The sequence below is a fragment of the Xyrauchen texanus genome, chromosome 14, assembly GCF_025860055.1.
Source record: "Xyrauchen texanus isolate HMW12.3.18 chromosome 14, RBS_HiC_50CHRs, whole genome shotgun sequence".
Lineage (NCBI taxonomy): Eukaryota > Metazoa > Chordata > Actinopteri > Cypriniformes > Catostomidae > Xyrauchen > Xyrauchen texanus.
This window is the reverse complement of record NC_068289.1, coordinates 16,737,407-16,758,131: the sequence shown is the minus strand read 5'-3', so window position 1 is coordinate 16,758,131 and position 20,725 is coordinate 16,737,407. Positions and strand designations below refer to the sequence as shown.

Here is a 20,725-nt window from a genome sequence, read left to right as displayed (position 1 = left end):
TTGGGTGAACTATCCCTTTGAGAAGGCTGCAGGACAAATGGACAGCTAAAGTAAATGAAGAAACATACAATTGAAACAGAAAGGCAAGAAGAGTGAAGGAATGATAATACCATTCATATAAAATATAAAGTATACAGAAGCATTTCCCAGGGGCTTTGAAGAGATGTGGGTCAAGCAAAGACTTCAAATCAACTCATGTTATAATTTTTTTATTAGGAATTACTTAATGTTGGTTTTCATCTGTTTTTTGAGAGCTGGAGCATCAGTCACTGAAAATCAAATGAAAAAAAGCGCATAAAAATTCACAGAACTTAAAAACAGAACAATTTTAAAAACAACTACTTACAAACATCATAAACCAACAACATGAAAGTAAAATTGTGGCAAATTCCCTTGTACTTTCTAAAGACTTCTCTATAAATGTGGATCTGGATGGCACTCTTGTTCCGAGACACTAAAATGAAACCACTTCATTGTGTGCATTCCAACAGCTTCACTTCTCTGAAAATACTTGGCTGACCACATGGTGGATTAAAGCGAGCATGTACACAAAAGGATCTACTACAACCATGTCAGTGCGGGTCAGTCGTGTCAGTGAGGGTGCAATGAGTGCATTCTGACATAAAAAGTAGGTCTTAGTAACCGAGACGGATATTCATGGTTGTCATTGTTTGTGGGCAGGAAAGAACAGGTTAGGAAAGAGTTAATAACAACAGTGTGGATATCAGTTATGAGAGCCGTTGAAATGCCTCTAACCAGACAAGCGTTCTTTAAGGCAGGGTGCTTGAAGCCAAGCCACAGACTGATAGTCTTTTGGGTCTGTCTAAAAGTGCTGTTCTCTAAATGGTCACTTCTGGATCCCACAAGGATGCAGTTTCATTCTTGGGGCGCTCATCCATCAGCCAACATCTCTCTCCTCCTTTTTTCCTTCCCTAGACTGGGAAGGTCAACCATTTGAGTTGTCCCAAATTTTGGGAGCAGGGGGGCACATAGGCAACATGACAAACCATGCCTATGGGGAAGACAGCAGTTTAAAAGGTGAGTCTAAATTTGATACAGAGTTTCGTAAAGCAGAGCGACTATGAGATTCTTGCCTCTTTTGTTAAAGTCCTTCCCATGATTCCCATGAAAAACAAATAATAATAATTTGTGCAAAGTGTAACATTGCTGCTTGGGCCACAGTGCAGTCACAAGCTTGCACTGGATGACAAATGTCATTTCCTGAATTCCTGTAGCTCTCATCGTATCGGCTCTCAGCAATCAGGGTGCGTTACATGTTATAGTAAAAAAAACATAGGTTGGGGCCATCAGTGCTCTATTCCTGAGAATAATATGTGTATCACTCCCTATTGTGAACATGGAGTGGCCCAATCTTCAGAGCGCATCTGATCAAACAGGTTCTCCCTTTCTTTTTAAACAGTATGCATATCCAAGACATCCTGTCCAATTGCATAATACAAGGTGGTTGTAGAGTTTTTTGGCCAGGTTGGATCACAGCCATGGGAAGGTGGACTGGTTTAATCCATCTCCAGATCCATCAGCTTCGGGAGCTTTTGGTTGCGTGGGCGGGGCGTGTGCATGGGGTTTTTGGAGAAACAGCAATGGGCGACAGCGAGACCCAGCAGCACTGAGAGAAGCCCAGCGATCACAGCAGCAACTACACCGTAACCCACAGGCATCTTCAGTGATTCCCACACTGCAGAAAAACACAAACGCAATACAGAAAACTGCTAATGAGAAAACATAAATAAGAGCATTCAAAATTATATCATATATATATATATATATATATATATTTTTTTTAAGACAAGGGTTTTGTGCTGCAAATGTATTGAATTCGCCCCATGTTTTTATGTATATATATATATATATATATGTATATATATATATATATATATATATATATATATATATATATATATATATATATATATATGTATGTGTGTGTATATATATCAGGGTGTATATACACACACACAAAAACATGGGGGCGAATTCAAAAAATTTGCAGCACAAAAACCCTTGTCTTATTCACTAACAACCCCAAATCTAGTTTAAGCCATTGCAGTCAGTACTGAAATAGTGCTACATATTCAGGGATTGTCACTGCTTTTCCTGCAAACACTCCTCCTTTATGTAAATAAGGGAGATTATAGATTCAATTAATTCACATATATTGCCCTGCTCAATTTACGTTGTGCTATTACCACCAGATGAATGCAACTGGGAAACAGAATTATATTTTAAAGGGATAATTGTGTTCATTTTCTATGAGACATGGCCACAGTAAGTATCAAATTATGATCAAACAATGTTGAAGATTGTTATAACCTAGAATATATCCAGATTTGCGGTGCAGTCAAGCACAATTTCAGCATGTTAAAAAGATGATTCAGGTGTCAGTAGCCGCCTTTCAACTAACGGGCCAAATGAGGGTGCGCTAGTGCGCCCACCGATTACCCTTGGGCCAAATAAGGCCAACTGGAATTGAGATGGGGTCAATGTCAAAGGCTTTGCTGAGTCAAGTCTGAGCGGTCAGCACCAAGATCGCCAAACTTGCCAGGTTGTGTATCCAGCTCACAATGGTAAAGGTTTGGGTACATGGCTCAGTAGTATAGATCCATTAAAATGCACAATATCTGAAGCGTTGCCCAAAGGAAGAACTTTCCATGGTTCAAGATCACGGCGCTGGTATTGGAGAGACCCATTGGTACCCCAAGGCATTTACAGTCGCTGAGTTGTCAACACTAACTTATATTGCTAGTTAGCTAACTTTTACATAATATATAAACTCAATATTTAAGATAACTAGATAACAGGGTGGCATATTAAGGGTGGGTTCTAGGGCAACGCTGCAGGGCTATTGGCCCGATGGTGAGAACGCAAATTGATTTTGGTCTCGTGGATCGAGGTTCGAGTCCATTAGCCCCCAGTTGACAGCCCTGGCCTGATAATGGAAAAGCAGCTAGTGATGCTATTCAGTCCTGGCAGAGTGTGTCAGATCACGAGGGTTTTCTGCATCCTCCACTACATAGCTCTCAGAATCATCTAACTAGATTGGAATTGCACAAGCAGCTTTGGTTATGCACAGATATTGTTGCTGTGTTTGCGCCATTGCCTTTTCTGCATAATTCCTTCAGTGACTCGAGCGCTAAAAAGGCACAGTGAGTGTTTTGAAATAAACAGTGCTTTAACCAGATGCAATTCAGTCTTAGTGAATTTCCCCCAAGATCTTTAGTTTTCTGAATCAACATTTTTGTTGAGTGTAAATATGTTGAAATTTGAGCCTCTTTTATAACAAACACAACTAGTAATGTGAATCGAAACTGGCTCTTTTAGAAAACAGGTCCAAATCTACATGAATATGAGTTTCATTTTTGGGTGAACTATTTCTTTAAAGAACTGGAATAATTTATGGCATCAAAACAGATTCCCATCCCTAAACACAGCTAGTAGAAGTAGATGCTTACATTCTATTTTGACAGAGAGAAGCACACCAGCAGAGGTGAGGTCCTGTCCCTTGGTCCAGGCTCCGGTAGCAGGGGACAGGAGCCAAGGTGTGGCGGTACAGTAGTATTCTCCCACATCCCTGTCCTGTGTCTTGTGCACACTAAGGACAAACGTCTGCAGGTCCGTGCGCTCCAGACTGCACTGAGTGCTGTCATTCGAGACAGTCTTCTTCACCACACCCAAGCGGTCCATACTGATGAGAGGTGTGATGCCTCCATTATCTACAGCCCACTGTGGACGTTGGAACCAGCGCACATCAAATGCCACATCACCTGTGGAACAGGCAAAGTGAAACAAAACCAACAAATTCAAGTCATTTTACTTTTCTAATGCAGAACCACACATTATAGCGACCACGAGGAGATTACCCCATGTGACTCTACCCTCCTTAGCCACCGGGCCAATTTGGTAGCTTAGGAGACCTGGCTGGAGTTGTGAAAATTAGATTTCTAAAATTAATGTACAGGTTTGTATGACTTTGGGCAGACTGATCTCACAGAGAAAATGGAGACAGTAGGTTGATGGATAAGCTGGATTCAGTCTATGCTTCCCAATTAGCCAAATACTGCCCCCAGTGGCCAAAAGCAGTAACTGTTGTTGGGAGCATGGCCAAGTGTGAGCTTAATTTTTAGAGTGTAATGTTCACGAATTGGCGCCAAGAGTGTTGTTTACAGCTGTTCAGGCTATAATACAGTGAGGAGGAATGCATATTTTATAAACTGTACCCATCATCCCAACCCAAAACCTAACAATCTATGGAGTAAAAATGTAATGTTAGAGGAAAAATGCAACCTTTGTATCATGCCCATCACAGATTATGCAAACGTGATTACTTCCTGGTTTCAATGAGTGATCTGAACATGCTGCTGAAGCAAAGTGCTTCCAGTTGTGCAATGTGGGAAGGTAAACACACCGATGCTAAAATGCCTGATAGAAAATGGTGCTTGTCGGCAAGTGAGCATAATGTGGCCGATCCTAGGTTACCGGAACTATCAAAAGATAGTTTGTCTTGGTAATCTTTGTAAAAATGGAATAACATGCTTCGCCTCCCCTTACCCCTCCTAACACCTGGATCCATTCTGGTATCTAACACCCACTTTTCATGATCTAATCAATTCCCATTGGATAAAAGCACTTCCTGACCTAAATTGTTCTCAGTGAATATCCTGTTTCACTTGGAAATACGAATACATAATTAAACTGGGCTCAGAATGACTTTTCACATAAGCTTTAATCATGAGAATTAACTGCATGTGAATACATGGTTGGGAGTCAACACATTTGTTCAGAGGTGTGCCTGTTGTAGCAATACAAACAGTCATGTTGTTGCTGTAATTACAGATTGCTTATTAAGGTTAGAGTGTACTATAAACACAAGGGTATTCAAGGAGTGTATGGACAGGAAATGAAGGTAAACACTGTCTTTTCAAGTGGTTCATACCATTACAACTCTTTTGAGTTGCAGAAACACTCCCTGATGATCCAAATTGAGGCAGGAGCAGGCAGAAAAGACTCAGACATGCCTCCACATGCTGTCCCCATTTCTATGTGTGGAATCTACATGAAGGCCATTGGTTAATGATAAACTGACAGCAACTATGAGTGCAGCTCATGCCTAACACCAGAATTTCACTACAGATTTCTGCTACTAATCGAATGAAAAACCAAGCTAATTTCTCATAGTAGAAATGTGGCAAATTGTATGATTCTTAAAGTATAATACCAATAATCTTTCGAGACTCTCTACGTTTCTTGTTATTTCTAAATACAGTTATTACCTTTATTAGAGAGCTGCTTAGTGTAAAATAAACCTAAAATATCTAGCGATACAGAATGCTATGGTAAAGAAAAAATTAGAATTGTTTTTGATGATCAAATTTAGCATTTCCATGAATACTGTATTTGGCAAACTTGTTTTGTTTTCAAGCAACCAAAGTAACAGTTTACACAAAATCCACAACATTCGCTGTGCCAAGCTACTTTGAACTAAACGAATGAAGACGTAGACGCCTTACGGTTACCGCTTTCTGTCTTCTTGCTTGAAGCATGTTGCTTCAGACTTTTTTTTTTGCTTCTTCGGCAGTACCTAAGCATAGCCAATAGTATCTACACAGGCTAATGAGGGTGAGGAATCTCTTCTTCAACGTTTAGTGAAACACTGTGGGTCATGTGATTTCAACATGGCGAAACACATTGAAGGGGGTGACACGCACCATGTAGAATAAAACACTTTTTATAGAAAACTATTATGAGTACAGTCTTCATCTCATGTAAGTGTACACCATTCAGATCACTCTTAAAAAAAAAAAACACAATTCATTTGTTAATGTGTAAAACGTTTTAAATTGGCTCCAAACTACTGAATGCACCTTTAAATATAGAGCATTGTAATGGAGCCAGGTCTCCGCAATTTCAAAATAAGAGTCCCCGGTTTATTTCTGATGTGGTTATAGTTAAAAGTCCCACATTTTTGTTCAGATTATTATTGGGATTTTGATTGAACAACAAATTACATCTTGGATTTTAATCATTTTGGACTCTTGTAGCCTCAATGTCAAGAAGAGTTTTTTTAAAACACGAAATTGATTTAAAAACTATTGGCCTTTTCCATCACCTTAGTTATTGTATAGGCAAAATCCACAATCGGACGGACCTCTAGTGGGAACCCTGCATTACACAATAATACTGTTAGGGTGTTATTTAAAATGTACATAGAGAGATATTACTATGAATTTGAAAGGAGATTTTCTTTTCTCAGCCACAAAACAGGATTTGGTATTTTTATGATTGTTGAATGGCCACCCAGCTTCAAAAGCTTTATAAAAATTGTTTATTGTTATTTCAAAACAAAAATATCTTTTTCAAAGCATAGCAGTTTTAGTTACAGACTCCAGTCTTGGTAATGGTTTGTGTAGGAATTGGTAAATTGGATGCTATTAACAGCACAGGTGTTTGGCAGGAGTTTGCTATGAACCTGAGATCATTTGGTGCCTAAGGTAGCAGCACAGCCCTTATTCTCAACCGCTGTGAATAACAACTAGGCCAAAATTAGCCTCGAAACAATAATGTTCTTTCTGTGTGATCTAGTACAAAATACAAGGAGAAACACTCTCAAAACTTGTGGACTAACTTTGAATTCCTGCTTTGAGTTCTGACTGTACTCATGGGTGGGTTCCTCTCCAAGCCTTCTGTTATCTTTCAGCAGAAACAAATTAGCTTGGCTATATTACTTGAGTACATTACCTCTAGTCAGTTTAGGGAAAAACTAGCAAAGTGAAGACATAAATATTTATGAAATGTAATTAAAAATGAAACATTGTAATGTGAGAAATAGTTCACCCAAAAATGTAAATTCTGCCATTATTTACTCAGCCCTCTCTTGTTCCAAACCAATATGCTGTTGCTTTTCTGTGGAGAACTTTTGTTCAATCTTCGCTGTTCTTTTACACACGACAAGTTCACTGTGACCACGGTACACAATTTAATATAATAGTACATGATATATACATACTGTAAATTAGCTAAAAATGCATTAACTTTTATTTAGCATTAGGTATATTTACTCCAAATTATGGAGTAATATATCAAGTATATTTACTTAAAGACCCAATCATACTAGTACATACGGTGCACAGTGAAAATTACATTAACTTATTGTGAACGTGAAGAGTTTTTACTTTGAAGTTGCACTCTTGCGCTTGTGTGAACTGCAATCTACTGTCCGCTTTCAGCTTAAACGGCCCGGATCACCTGCTTGGAGTGTGACGGACTGACCGTTGCACAACATTAGCGAGTCAGAGGAACACCATTTTGATACAGGCTGATTTAATACATGCTTCAGAGGAAGCTATATGAGCACTCCACAGGAAGAAAATGGATTTGCGAGGTTTGTGAATTAAATCACTTTAAACGAGACAACTGCATATTTATAGAAATTTTAATAGAAGTTTTATTGATATTTGCCTTTTTATCTTTAGACAAGACATCTATAAGTTACAGGGAACTTTTGAGTGTCTAATCGCAGCTCTGATATGCAGGAACGACTGTATTGCACTTGTGGTAACACGGTAACATGATGGCACCAACAACAAATCAGTGATTTGTCATTTATGTTTCCCAGATAGCTCCTTTATGTGCAAGCAGGCAATTCTAGGTGCTGTCTCGGCTTAAAAAACGAATCAGCCAAACTGGAAAATGTATCAGCCGAAGCTGATTATTTAAAAAGTCTGAATATCGGCCGATTTATCGCCTCGCCGATATTTTGGTCGACAACTTGTTACAAATTATTAATTGAACGGACCTGACTCAAAAGGACAATTCACTGACAAATCAGACATCACGTTGGCTTGTAAGAAAGCCTCATGAAATATTTTATTTAATATATAATATAATATTTAACTGAAGCCATATAATATCTTTGTGTAAGGAGCCGACCGAAATTTTCATTGTTATTCACATAAAATCTTGCCATCCGCTGCAGATCCCAAATCTCATTCTCCATTTCACATAGCCTTTTTGAACTGACGTGTTGCCTACGATTAGGACATATGCATAAACCAATGGCATTTTGGCATCAATGACATCACTCCTGGTTCAATGCATTGCAGTGCCATTTTAAGGATAGACTATTTAATTTGTTCCATTTCTCACACAAAGCTATCGAATGGCTTCATCATTTGGAATATAGCGCACAAGTCATAAGGAATACTTTTGTGTTTTTCTTTCTTGGTCCTTTTTCGAGCTTTGGAAAAGAGGTGCGTAATAACTCTATGAAATATCTCCTTTTGTGTTCCACAGAAAAAACAACAGCATTCAGGTTTTTAAAACAACATAAGTGTAAATTACAGAATTTTCATTTTCGAGTAACTATTCTTTAACATACAAATCCCCAGAGATATACATAATACAGCTAAACTAGCCTCCTTGAGGATGGCTTTTCATGCACAATAGAAATAGAAACCTCTTTTTGTTCAGAGTGAAAAACCTTTCAGAATCCAAACAATAAAAGCAGCACAAACTTCTCCCATTTCTCTATAACTTGAAAAGAAGAGAAGTGTGATCATTGTGCTGACATACATCTATGACTACAGTGAGTGTGTCTGTGGCTACAGACTGGCAATGATGGAACATTCTAGCTCTTGTGTTGAGTATTACCCAACATTCAACCACAACAGTGCAACATTTCTTACTGATACAATCACAAGCAAAGCAGACGACGATGCCAACAGCAGCCCTGCAATTCAGTATAGTCATGTTCCTCAAGTCACAGGATCATTAAACAAGATCCAATCATTGACATTCGGGTAAATAATTAATGATTAACCTGACTGATACACAACAATTAAACAAATCTACACATTAAATACATCACTGTAAATAAACATTTTGAACCTCCATGACAATGAAATACTTGATTCAGATTGGCTGATAAAAAAAATTAATCATTCACCTAAAATCATTTACTCAACCTCATGTTGTTCGAAACCTATATTCTTTTATTTTTCCATGGAACACTCTTTCTATTTCTACTTTACTCAATAAAGAAAGTAAAAGACAAAAAAGTACTTAATGTGTGTTGTACGCTGTCTTTTGAAGACATTGTATAGCTTTGTGAGAGGAATAGACTGAAATTGATGATGACTTTCCCCAATGAATCCTCCATGTTTACATACAGATAAAAAAACAGCATGTCAACACCATGACAAGCTCAAAATGTAATATCGAGAATGAGATTTTAAGACCTGCGTCGGAGGGTTTTATATATATATATATAAGATTTTCAGCAAATAATTACATAAATTTGGGCCTGTTACACAAACACAAGTCTATCATATGGCTTTTACAAAACTTGGAATATAGCACATGAGTCATATGGACTCTTTAATGATTATTCTGCCCTTTTGGAGCTTGACACCCACGGTTATGTGGACAAAAGCTACTTGGACATTCTTTAAAAATGGTCTATTTGTGTTCCATAGACAAAATAACAGCATACAGTCTTAAATACAAAATATACTCTCATAATTAGTTTTTAATTTCTGTACTTGTAAAACACTAAAAGAGATTTTATTTTGCTCTGTGCTAAATTAGAGGGAACATTGATTAGGTAGTTGTTCTCAGAATCAGACAGCGTGACAATAAAATGACACAGACCTGCGATGGCTGCGATAGTTTATGAGTAACTTTAAGCATATCATTAGAATAAAAAGGAAAAGATACTTTGTCACTGAAAGGAAGGATGTGTCTCAGGGGGCAAATCTGAGGTAATAATTTTCTCCTGGAGATATTTGTCAATAATCACAACCCCCCATAAAAAAAACACCACCACCACGTGGCTTCTGAGAAATGGGTAATGGGTGGGGGGGTTAATAAGGAGTTAAATATGGATACTAAGATAACAGTAACAAAACTTAAAAAAAACTTTTTTAAAAAGATTTTATAAAGTAGGAGTGGATTAAAACAGGGCATGAAAAAAAAAGTATAGAGACTATAAGCTATGCGGGGGAAACAAACAATCTTCAAATAATTTAAATAAAAATTTTTTATCACTGTTACTTTTGAAATTATGTTAATTGCTTGCAAAGTCTGCAGAAGGATATGAGAAATTAAAGAGCAAAGTTATGTTATAAGTCGTTTCCAAATTCAGTCTGTTACCATGGTTTATGCTCATGCGTTACTCTTGTTGTTATTTTGCCAATCTCCAGGAGACAGGGAAGCAGAAAGTCAGAATGAGCCAGTATGTCAACACTCTGCTACTGATGTGTGTGTGTGTGTGTGTGTGTGTGTGTGTGTGTGAAAGAGCTCTCACTGAAGAGACATCAAGCACAACATTTGATAGGTGTGTAACACCCTCAGCCAAAATCAAGTTGTTCTTAACCAGCTAGAGAGATGCCAGCTGTAATATACTGTTAAAATAATAATTTTAGACCCATTTGTTTACTGTCCTGCACAGCGTGACGTCGCAGAAATAGAAACCAATTAAAAAATATAAGCTCTATCACTGTCTCTCATCGTGTGTCGCGGCTAGTTAGGACACAACTCTGTTTAACATGGAAAATACACATTTTATCGAATGTTGTGGCAAAGTTGGTTAGTACACGGTGTTGGGTGTAATCTGATTCCTAAGTAATTAGTAGTTAATGTAATTTAAAAAAATCGAAAAGTAGAATAACATTTTATTTTAAAATCATATTAATTATGGTCGCTGACTTTGAATTAAGTTAATTACTTTTAAGTACATTACTTGCGTTAAACATATCCTTTTTTTTTTTTTATCCCCTTTTCTCCCCCAATTTGGCATGCCCAATTCCCACTACTTACTAGGTCCTCATGGTGGCGGAGGATAAGTCTCAGTTGCCTCCGCTTCTGAGACTGTCAATCTGCACATCTTATCACGTGGCTCGTTGTGCATGACACTGCGAGAGTAGCATGAGCCTCAGCATGTTGAGAGGCTCCAGTGTCATACTCTAGCCACGGATCCGATGCAGATGACAACTTAACACACACCCCATTGAGAGCGAGAATTCCTAATCGCAACCACGAGGTGGATATCCCATGTGACTCTACCCTCCCTGGCAACCAGGCTAATTTGGTTGCTTAGGAGACCTGGCTGGATTCACTCAGCTCACCCTGGATTTGAACTCGTGACTCAAGGGGTGGTAGCCAGCGTCAATACTCGCTGAACTACCCAGGCCCCCACATGAAGTTGAAAGGTGTGTATAGACTGAATATAATTTATATAATATTATTTTTAAATATTTTTAATTCGTTGAGTGGAAAAACAAACGTCTGTGAAATTTATGTTTAAGAATGTATCTTAAAAGAAATTAGTAATATGATTATTTTTTGACAAAGTAATCAGTAATGTCATCTTTATCATTACATTTTAATAGAAGTCATTAGTAATCTGTAAAAAAATTGCCTTTTGTGAGTAAATTCTAGTATCAAAAACATAAAGTATAACAAACCCTAGGTCTATATTTTTTGACCCAAGGTCTATAGGTGATCAAAATCCTATTCTAATTGAAGGAGTATTGATTGAACAAGTAACAACATACAAATATTTAGGAATTCAAGTAGACAAACAGTTACAGTGGTCACATCATGTGGAGTATGTTTCCTCAAAAATATGTCAGCGTCTATATTTCTTAAGAAGAATAAGAGTTCATGGCGTTGACAAGGATATTATGTTGCTGTTTTATAAGGCAGCTATTGAGTCTATTGTCCGATATGGTATTGTAGCCTGGTTTGGTAACCTGTCAGTTAAACTAAAATCACAGCTCCAAACATTGATTAAAAGGGCGGGAAAAATAATTGGACAAGTGCCACCGACTACTCTTAATGAGCTCTTTGAAGAGGCGGTGAGGAAACAGAGTTTAAAAATTACTAACGATCCGAATCATGTCCTTTACAGTGAGTATGAGATGATGCCCTCAGGTAGAAGGTACAGGTTACCAAACTGTAGACTAAATAGGTTTAAATTTTCATTTGTACCACTCTCTATAAAAATATTGAACAACAACAAATAGGGTGTGTGTGTTAGTTTTTTAAGGTGGTAAATTATGTGTAGGTAATTATGTATGTGTTATGTATATTGTGTTGCATCTGCTATCTCGAATGCCCAAGATGAATTTCTCCGTTAGGAGACAATAAAGGCTAATCAAATCAAATCAAAACAAAATAAAGCCTATTTTTAGGAACATTTTATTTAAATAGTATGTTATCAAAAGTGATATATATATATATCACTGTAGTAATTTGTTTATAAATAAACTGCCTTAAATGTATGCTCATTTAAAAAATAACATTGTATTACATTTGTACTGTAATAATTAGCAAAATCTGCTGAGATCCACTGTATCACCAGAAAAATGGAAACTACAAAGAAAGTTCATATTGCTTCTAAAATAAGCTTAATTTCTCTTCATGCTAAAAATAATTTTGGGGTAAAATGTGACCTGGGCAAGTTTTCAGGAGATTCACTCTAAATAATGATTTATGTGTTGCACAGGTTAAATGGCACTTGCCATTGTTCGGAGTGGTGCCCAGCGTTGACATGATGCACTTCATTTTGACGGTCTCTCCAGGTAACACCTTATTGGCACCTGAATGGATGGATATGTTGAATACTGGACCTGCAGAGGGGGGAAAACACACATACACAGTTTTAAAGTCACAGCACACTAACTATTAATCTTACCTCAATGCCAGAATACCAGCAAGAGAATGAGGAGGAAGAGAAGAAATAATAAGAGTATGAGAATTTTCAATATGGTGCTTGTCCTGCAAGAAGGGACAGTGAGAAAGAAACTTTGTGGGCAGCAGGAATCTGCCCTGGGGAACTGGACTATAGACGTCTAGTCATCCAGAAGCAGAGAAAGAGGGAATTACTGAATAGGGTTTGTGAGAGGGTAACATGATCTCAGCTGTAATCATGCCAACAGGCAATTCTGCATCACCCATTTAGGTACTAAAGCTCTATGCATTATAAGTACAGTCTATTTTGCATGATAATACCTGTGTCTGCAAAGGCAATCTTGATCTTGTTGGATTCCGCACTGACGGCTTTGATCCAGTCTTGGCTCTGGTCACGTGTCCAGGCAGTTACATCGCAATAATAGAACCCACGATCCGAGAACTGCGCCCCATACAAACGGAAGCGGTACTCTAGCTGCCCGGTCTTCTCCAGAACCACACTGTCAATTCGGCTCGGCTCGCTCCACTCCTCTAGCTGTAGGACTGAGTCCGGACTAAGTGATAAAACTTTGCGTGACTTTCCTCCCAAAGTCTCCTCAAAGCGGATGAGCACAGAGTAACCAGGATTCTGCAGGTTCTGACCAGTCACCTGGCAGCTCATCTCAAATGTTGATCCACCGGTGGAAGCTTCTCTCACGCGATGCGCTGCTACGCGCAAAACCGATACTGCAAAGAAAAAGATATTGCATAAACTTTGGAACGATATAGTCTGAGAACAAAACGGGTTTTTTTTCCCTTAAATTCATCATTAATAGTCCATCAAATTCAATTGATGAATTCTGTACCAGAAAATGACTTCAGGCTATGCTATAACAATTAACCACTATGCATAAAATACAACACTGCTCAAATACACTCAAATTATGGTGGCAATATTTTCCAATCTTTTAATTTCCAAAAACCCTTGAAAATATACAAGCTCACTTTTGGCTGCCAACTCCATTTGAGATTTATTGGAGAATAAGGTCAAAAATAAAACATTTCTTCAGTCATTATTTATTTTAATATTTTTGCCTTTATCTAAAGAAAGATCTTCTGACCAAATTTTTAAGTTTGGTCAAAAGGAGTAGGACGAGCACCAAAAAACAAAGGTAGAAAATATAGTCAGGGAGATATTACTACATGTACACAATTAAACACAATAAACATAGGTGCAAAATTGCCACCAAGAAAGTTCAGAATCTCCATGAAAAGTGATTTCACAAATTTCACAACTTTTTACCATATTTTCTATGGGCTGCCATAGACTACCAACCAGAAATGGCTAAGAATACTACTTACAAATACAATATGTCAGAGTACAGCCTCAAGTGAAATCAAGGATGTAGAACAGACTGTCCAGTCTAAAACAGAGAGGCGATTGTGTGAACTAAATCTGTCTTCAGAGGAAAAAAACCCCATCACAGCTACAATTAAAACCATTTACTCTAATCCCTTTTTGAGAGACATTAAGGATTTTAAACTTCATCTGTTTTTATTTGAGCCTTTAAATGCAGTGCTCTAAGTAGTATATAACTGTCACAGTTGCAGGGAGCACTTAGCCCATGATGTAGAATACGAATGTCAGTATTAAGAGTGCCCACAAATAATAAAAAGTTATGAAGGCCCGCAACTTACAATAAGCAAGTATGTGAACACAGACATATTCTTAAATGTGTCAGACTGCAATTCATTACGCAACCCAATTACGTATTGCATTCTCAGCATTACAACATGTGGTGCTATAGTGGACATTAGCGTAAACCATCTTATTTAACAGTTAGTTTTCTCTTTCAGGTCAACAACTGTCCTGGTGGAGAAATGTTTACAAGAAATTTGCTGACCAAATCAGTTCAAATTGACAGGTTTATAGCTAGTTACCTGAATAAAACTACATGTGGTTTAATGGTGAAGACATCTGAAGGTATTTATTGCCCCCTTGAGTACTAAGGTTTGTTTCCGTACCTGCATGCTGAAGGTGAAATATGTATTTTCTCCTGTCTCAGTTTAATATGCAGCAACAAATATATTCAAGCCATTCGAAATGTGGGGGAAAACTCAAGTTTTGAAACAAGGTTTCATGCCTAATCTAGCCAAATCAAGTCTAATGAACATTCGGAAGAAATCCTCGTAAAAATCGAAGACTCCAAATCTAGAGCTTACTCTTTGGTGACCACTGAACAATCACAGGAGTTGACTGGACATCCTTCGCTTTTTTCCATCCACCTTGCCGTGCAGGAGTCCACGCAGTCACGGTGCAAAAATAAGAGCCCATGTCTGCGTCTCGAGTCTGTAGCACTCGCAGAATGAAGATGTTGGGTTCTCTCCTGGACACTGCTATGTCTCCTCTCTCCAGCCTCTGCTGGTACTCACTGCCTGCCATCAGTGCTCCATCCTCATTGAGGGAGGCTATCGGGCTCTTCTTCTGAGACACATCTCCAGGTGTATTAGAGGAGTAAGACCAGGACACGCCCAGGCGGCCATCTTGGAGGTTGAGGAGATCGGTCACCTGACAGCGTAGTTCAGTGGGGTCACTGGTAAACAGAGGGGTCAGAGGGGCTTCTAGGGTCACCTTAAACTGTGGCTCTGTGGGAAAGTAAGGGAACAAAAGTGTAATCAGTCACACAATATATTTTTAAGCAAGTTAGCAATGCCATGTGGCTACATCTATAGCTAATGATTACACTATTTTTAATGTTTGGTACCTTTACAGCACAAGTAACAGCTAGGGCTGGATTATATAGTGATATTCACAATACAGTACAATATACAATGATTTTCCTGGCAATATAAAATTAAAGCAACATGATGAAAAGTGTGATGATCTTAAACTTCACAAAAAGTTCACAAAAAGTTCACAAAAAGTTCACAAAAAGTTTCAGTCATTTACAATCACTTTTCTCATGACATGAAAGGGAGAGTTAAGACAGATATTTTAAGAGCACCTCTTATTTAAAGAGTGGTCACATTTTGTAGTCATCTTAATTGGAATCAGGATGATAATTAATTTGCGATGGACTTCCGGTGGTGAAGAATTCCCCATTGCGGATTTCGTGTGGAGTTCATGTTTGGTGAACTTTGACAGCTGAATTCGCTGAAGTTGCTTGGTTTGGAAGTGACCTCTGAGTGGGTGGTTCTTTGTATGCATTTATACTGAATATTCACAATGGACAAGGATATCATTTTAGCAGTGAGTTTCTTTTTGAAATCACTCTCAGATTTTAAAGTGCAGCATTAAAGTTTTCTGCATCAACATCTGCCCACGCCTTCATCAGCTGCAGAATTTCGCCGTGCAAAGGTAAATGTGATTTCTAGGTAAATATAGTAGTTTATAACATACATATTTTTATAATGGAGCAAAATATTTTTTTTTTTACATTCAAATATAATTCTTACCTAGTTTTCATTTAGTGCAAAACTGCATAAAACTTACCTTAATTATTTTTAACTCGATTTTCTGTTTTTTTTTTTCCCTACTTTCCTTAAAAGGAGCATTCAGTAATTTTTTTTATGTTACTTAGGGGTGTAGATACAGCATCACTCGAATGGAACAGTTGACACTGTAGACATTCACTGCTCAGAGTCAGACATGATTAGTTTTAATCCATGAGTGGAGACCAATAACAGGACGGTTACTGAGATTAGTATTCAGCTGATCACGTGATCCTAACATGGCAGCCCCCAAGAGGGGACCCTCTCCATGTAGAATAATTTTATAAGGTTACTGATATGACTGGTGTCTTCATTTTAATGTGAGTGCTCATGATATTATGTATTTGACTATAATGGTTGCTTGGTTGAAATGTTCCTCTGATTGGAGTGGGGGTTGGGAGGGTCACCCTTTTAAGCCATTTCAAAGCAAATACATAAATATATATTTAATCAAGACACATACCTGTAGTTAAAGCTGAAGTGTGAAACTTTTTCTTATCCATCTTAATAATCAGAGACAACTAAGTAAGACATTAGTTGGTTAATTTGCTCAAAAACTGCATGCTCTACTGCATTGTATACCATCCAGCACTGGTGACAGCTAAGGGACAACTCAGATTACAGTATTAGCATCAAATAAATCACTGACAACAAATAACTCACTGGAAGTCACTGTACTGTTTTGCTAGTCTGCACTCCAACTCAACAGCTATATACAGCTGTATCAGGTGGCGGATCACTGTCTGCACTCCTACTACTACTACTCCGGTAATTACCACATCACAATACTGCTCATTTGCATAAGGTTGTCCTTGGTTGCATCACTAACAGTCGCTGTAGCTCAACGGAAATCGCCACCTCTTATTGACGATGAATGACTTAAGGACATTTTGCTGCTGCAAATCACTGTCATTGTGAAGGGCTCTTTACTCTGGGGATGAAGGGAAGGGCAAAGGTTCACATTCTCTCAATTTACAGCTGTCATTGTTCAGGCTATGGCATGCTTACATACATGCAGGTCTGGCTTTGTATACTTGACATCAGACAAGCTCACTCATGGCCACTGTAGTGACTTGGCCACATATTGGATGCAGCCGTTGTGCACTTTGAGAAAAGACATCCGTTACTGTGGATAGAACAACACACTTCCCTAGTTCTATTTGAATTACTATACTCTTAATGACAAAGCACTTGGAGTGACACAATTATTCGTTAACATATCAGTATCACACTAGAATAGATAATACTCATGCACTTCCTCTGAGGTTTTGTTTCACATAAATGTGATTTGTTTTAAAATCTGATCTTTAGAATTGACTACATTGTAATTTTGGAAGTAATGGAATCAGGGTCTTCAGACAGTACAGTCAATGTCTGCAGGGTTTGAAAGTAACATTTGCCAACCTGCCAAATGCAGGTAAAAATTGGCAATGGCGGGCAACTCAGTCACTCTTACTAGTCACCAGTGAGCCAAAAAGTTAATTTCAAACTCTGAATGTTTATATCTACATCGGTTGCGATTGTAATGACAGTATCATAATTAGCACAATGGCAAGAGACATACAAGAGTAGCGGTCATTGTGGAAGGAAGATGGGAAAACTGGACATTTTCCATATGCTCATGTCCATCATGACTCCTTGCCACAGTGCTAGATTCAAAACATACATGCCGTGTCTGAAACTACTCATTCACATTCACCTATTCAGCATTTATTACATAATGCAGTATTTTGCCATTTAGACTACAAACAACCAAACTGATTTTAATTGAATGTGCCAAAAATATCAGATTTGAGCTGCCTGATATTTTTTACATTTCATTCACTCTTTACACGGATATATCTTTTGAAGACAACATCATTACACCATACAAAGCAAAATAACTACATTAAAAATAAATGTAAAAAAATATTTGGCCCAATGTAGAGCAAAACAACAGGACAGAGCTTTGAATATCCTGCTACATGGAAATTCCCCAAGCTGAATTCACAGCACAGTTAGAATATACAAAGGATTAACATTTAATGTTGAGGGAGAGGACTTCAAAAATACAGTACATCTGCATGTTAAACAGACCTCCTTGAAATACTACCATCAGCAGCAGCTAACAGGAAAAAATTTAGCAGCAAAGACAGCTCTATTGCATAATAGCATGTCCTGAAGAGATTTATAATTGAACAGAGAGACAGAACTCTTAAATTAACAGTTGTAATGTTTTACAATAACCCATTAAGGAGAGAGAGGAATGCCTTAGAAATGAGGCCTCAAGAGAGCTATATGGAAACACTCCAAAGAAACAATATTGAAAAGAGGACACTACAGCCACTTAGAAACATGTCCTCTCATAACAAAGCCAAAAATTACAGGGAGTAATTTTACATTTCTGTAACAGTATACATCACAATATAAATATAAATTTTATTTTTTCACATCAATCTACACTTGAAAGCAAATACCAGATTTTTTTAAACTTCTGCAAATGTATTAAAATGTACAAAAATATGAAATATCACATTGACATACACTGGCAGCCAAAAGTTTGGAATAATGTACAGATTTTGCAGTTTCGGAAGGAAATTGGTACTTTAATTCACCAAAGTGGCATTCAACTGATCACAACCGTGGCATGATTGCTGGTGCCAGACGGCTGGTATGAGTATTTCTGTAACTGCTGATCTCCTGGAATTTTCACACACAACAGTGTTTACTCAGATTGGTGCCAAAAACATCCAGTAAGTGGCAGTTCTGCAGTTGATGAGAGAGGTCAATTGAGAATGGCCAGACTGGCTCGAGCCGACAAAAGCTACGGTAACTCAGATAAACACACTGTACAATTGTAGTGTGTAGAATAGCATCTCAGAATGCACAAAACGTTGAACCTTGAGGCAGATGGGTTATATATATATATATATATATATATACACACACTACCTGGCCAAAAGAAATTTGCATGCTCTAATATTTCATACGCATTCGTGTGGCATTGTTGGCAACCATATGCAAAATCACAACATTTATTTCAGTTATTTATTTTTTGGCCAAGATCTTGTTTTGATGACGGGAGAGTCGAACCACTCTGTAAAGTCTTCTCCAGCACATCCAAAAGACTTTCAATGTGGTTAAGGTCAGGAAACAATGGTGGCCAATTCACGTGTGAAAATGATTCCTCATGCTCCCTGAATCACCTTCACAATTTGAGCCCGATGAATGTTGGCATTGCCGTCCTGGAATATGCCCGTGCCGTCAGGGAAAAAAAAAAAAAATTATTGATGGAATAACCTGGTCATTCAGTATATTCAGGTAGTCAGCTGACTTAATTTTATTGCTGTATAATGTTGCTGAGATTACAGCTGACCATTTGAAGCAACCCCAGATCATAACACTGCCTCCAGAGGCTTTTACAGTGGGCACATCACTTCATGCGCTTCCCTTCTTACCCTGACGCGTCCATCAGTTCGGAATAGGGTAAATCTGGACTCATCAGATCACATGACCTTTTTCCATTGCTCCACATTCCAATCTTTATGCTCCCTAGCAAATTGAAGTAATCTTTTTCTGATTAGCCTCACTAACAAGTGGCTTTCTTGTGGCCACACAGCTGTTTAGTCCTAATCCTGTAAATTCTCATCGCAATGCAAGTGTGGAAATACTCTTACTTTCACGATTAAACAAAGCCGTGAGTTCTACTATTGATTTTTTACAATGTGACTTCAAGTGTTTTAGTGATCTCTGATCACGATCATTCAAGATTTTTTCTTCCGTGAAGCTGATGGTTCACTACTATCCTTCCAGGTTTTAATAATGCGTTGGACAGTTTTTAACCCAATTCCAGTGATTTCAGCAATCTCCTTAGTTGTTTTCTTTGCTTGATGCAGGCCAAACATTTCCGAATAACTTCTGAAACACAGTAACATCTTTTCCGGGACCACAGGATACGTCTTCCGACATGGTTGTTTAAGAAACACACTGCATCAATTAGCGTTGATGGAATGATTGCCAGCTGAAACATATTCATTAATGCAATAATCTTCCAATCATAGGCTCTTAAATATCAACTTATTTAAATCCAAAACGGCAACTTTGTATTGACCAGGCAGTGTAAACAATCATGTGGCAATCAATGAGGCACATTCTTGGATAATCCAGTAAATTAAATGCAATACAAATTAAAGGTACTTCAACTAATTTAATTATTTTCTCTTTCTTTGTTTGGAACTTGACGGACAAAGCAAAAGATAAATTATGTACCACTTGTCTAATAAACTCAAAACACTAATAATGTTATGAAATGGACTGATAGTGGAGCAGAGCACCAACAATTTCCCCTTCACGCTCAAAGCATTCTATAATCACTTCGCTCCAGCTCCACTCTGGGTTTGCCATCTCCTGCTCCTGGATCACTTCCCGCTCACTAATAAGAAAAACTCCTCTCTGCGTTCTCTCCATGGCAAAATGTTGGCACACCTAATTACAGCTCTACTGTAAAGTTATTTTAGTATGCTTGTGAATACCACAAACCTTTGTACAGAAGATGTATTAAATAAAATAA

General features: G+C 37.9%; 1 protein-coding gene across 1 annotated transcript in view; it reads right to left on the bottom strand.

The window, feature by feature from the left end:
* Positions 1 to 177: 177 nt before the first annotated feature.
* LOC127655334 (prostaglandin F2 receptor negative regulator-like) overlaps positions 178 to 20,725 on the bottom strand; it is a 39,553-nt gene continuing 19,005 nt past the window's right edge. Inside the window, exons 5-9 of the mRNA XM_052143090.1 lie at positions 14,908 to 15,330; positions 13,027 to 13,431; positions 12,537 to 12,644; positions 3,471 to 3,782; positions 178 to 1,696 (exon numbers count right to left, since the gene is read on the bottom strand). Coding sequence (XP_051999050.1) covers positions 1,518 to 1,696; positions 3,471 to 3,782; positions 12,537 to 12,644; positions 13,027 to 13,431; positions 14,908 to 15,330 — 1,427 coding nt within the window. The 3' untranslated portion in view covers positions 178 to 1,517. The remainder of the gene's footprint in view (positions 1,697 to 3,470; positions 3,783 to 12,536; positions 12,645 to 13,026; positions 13,432 to 14,907; positions 15,331 to 20,725) is intronic.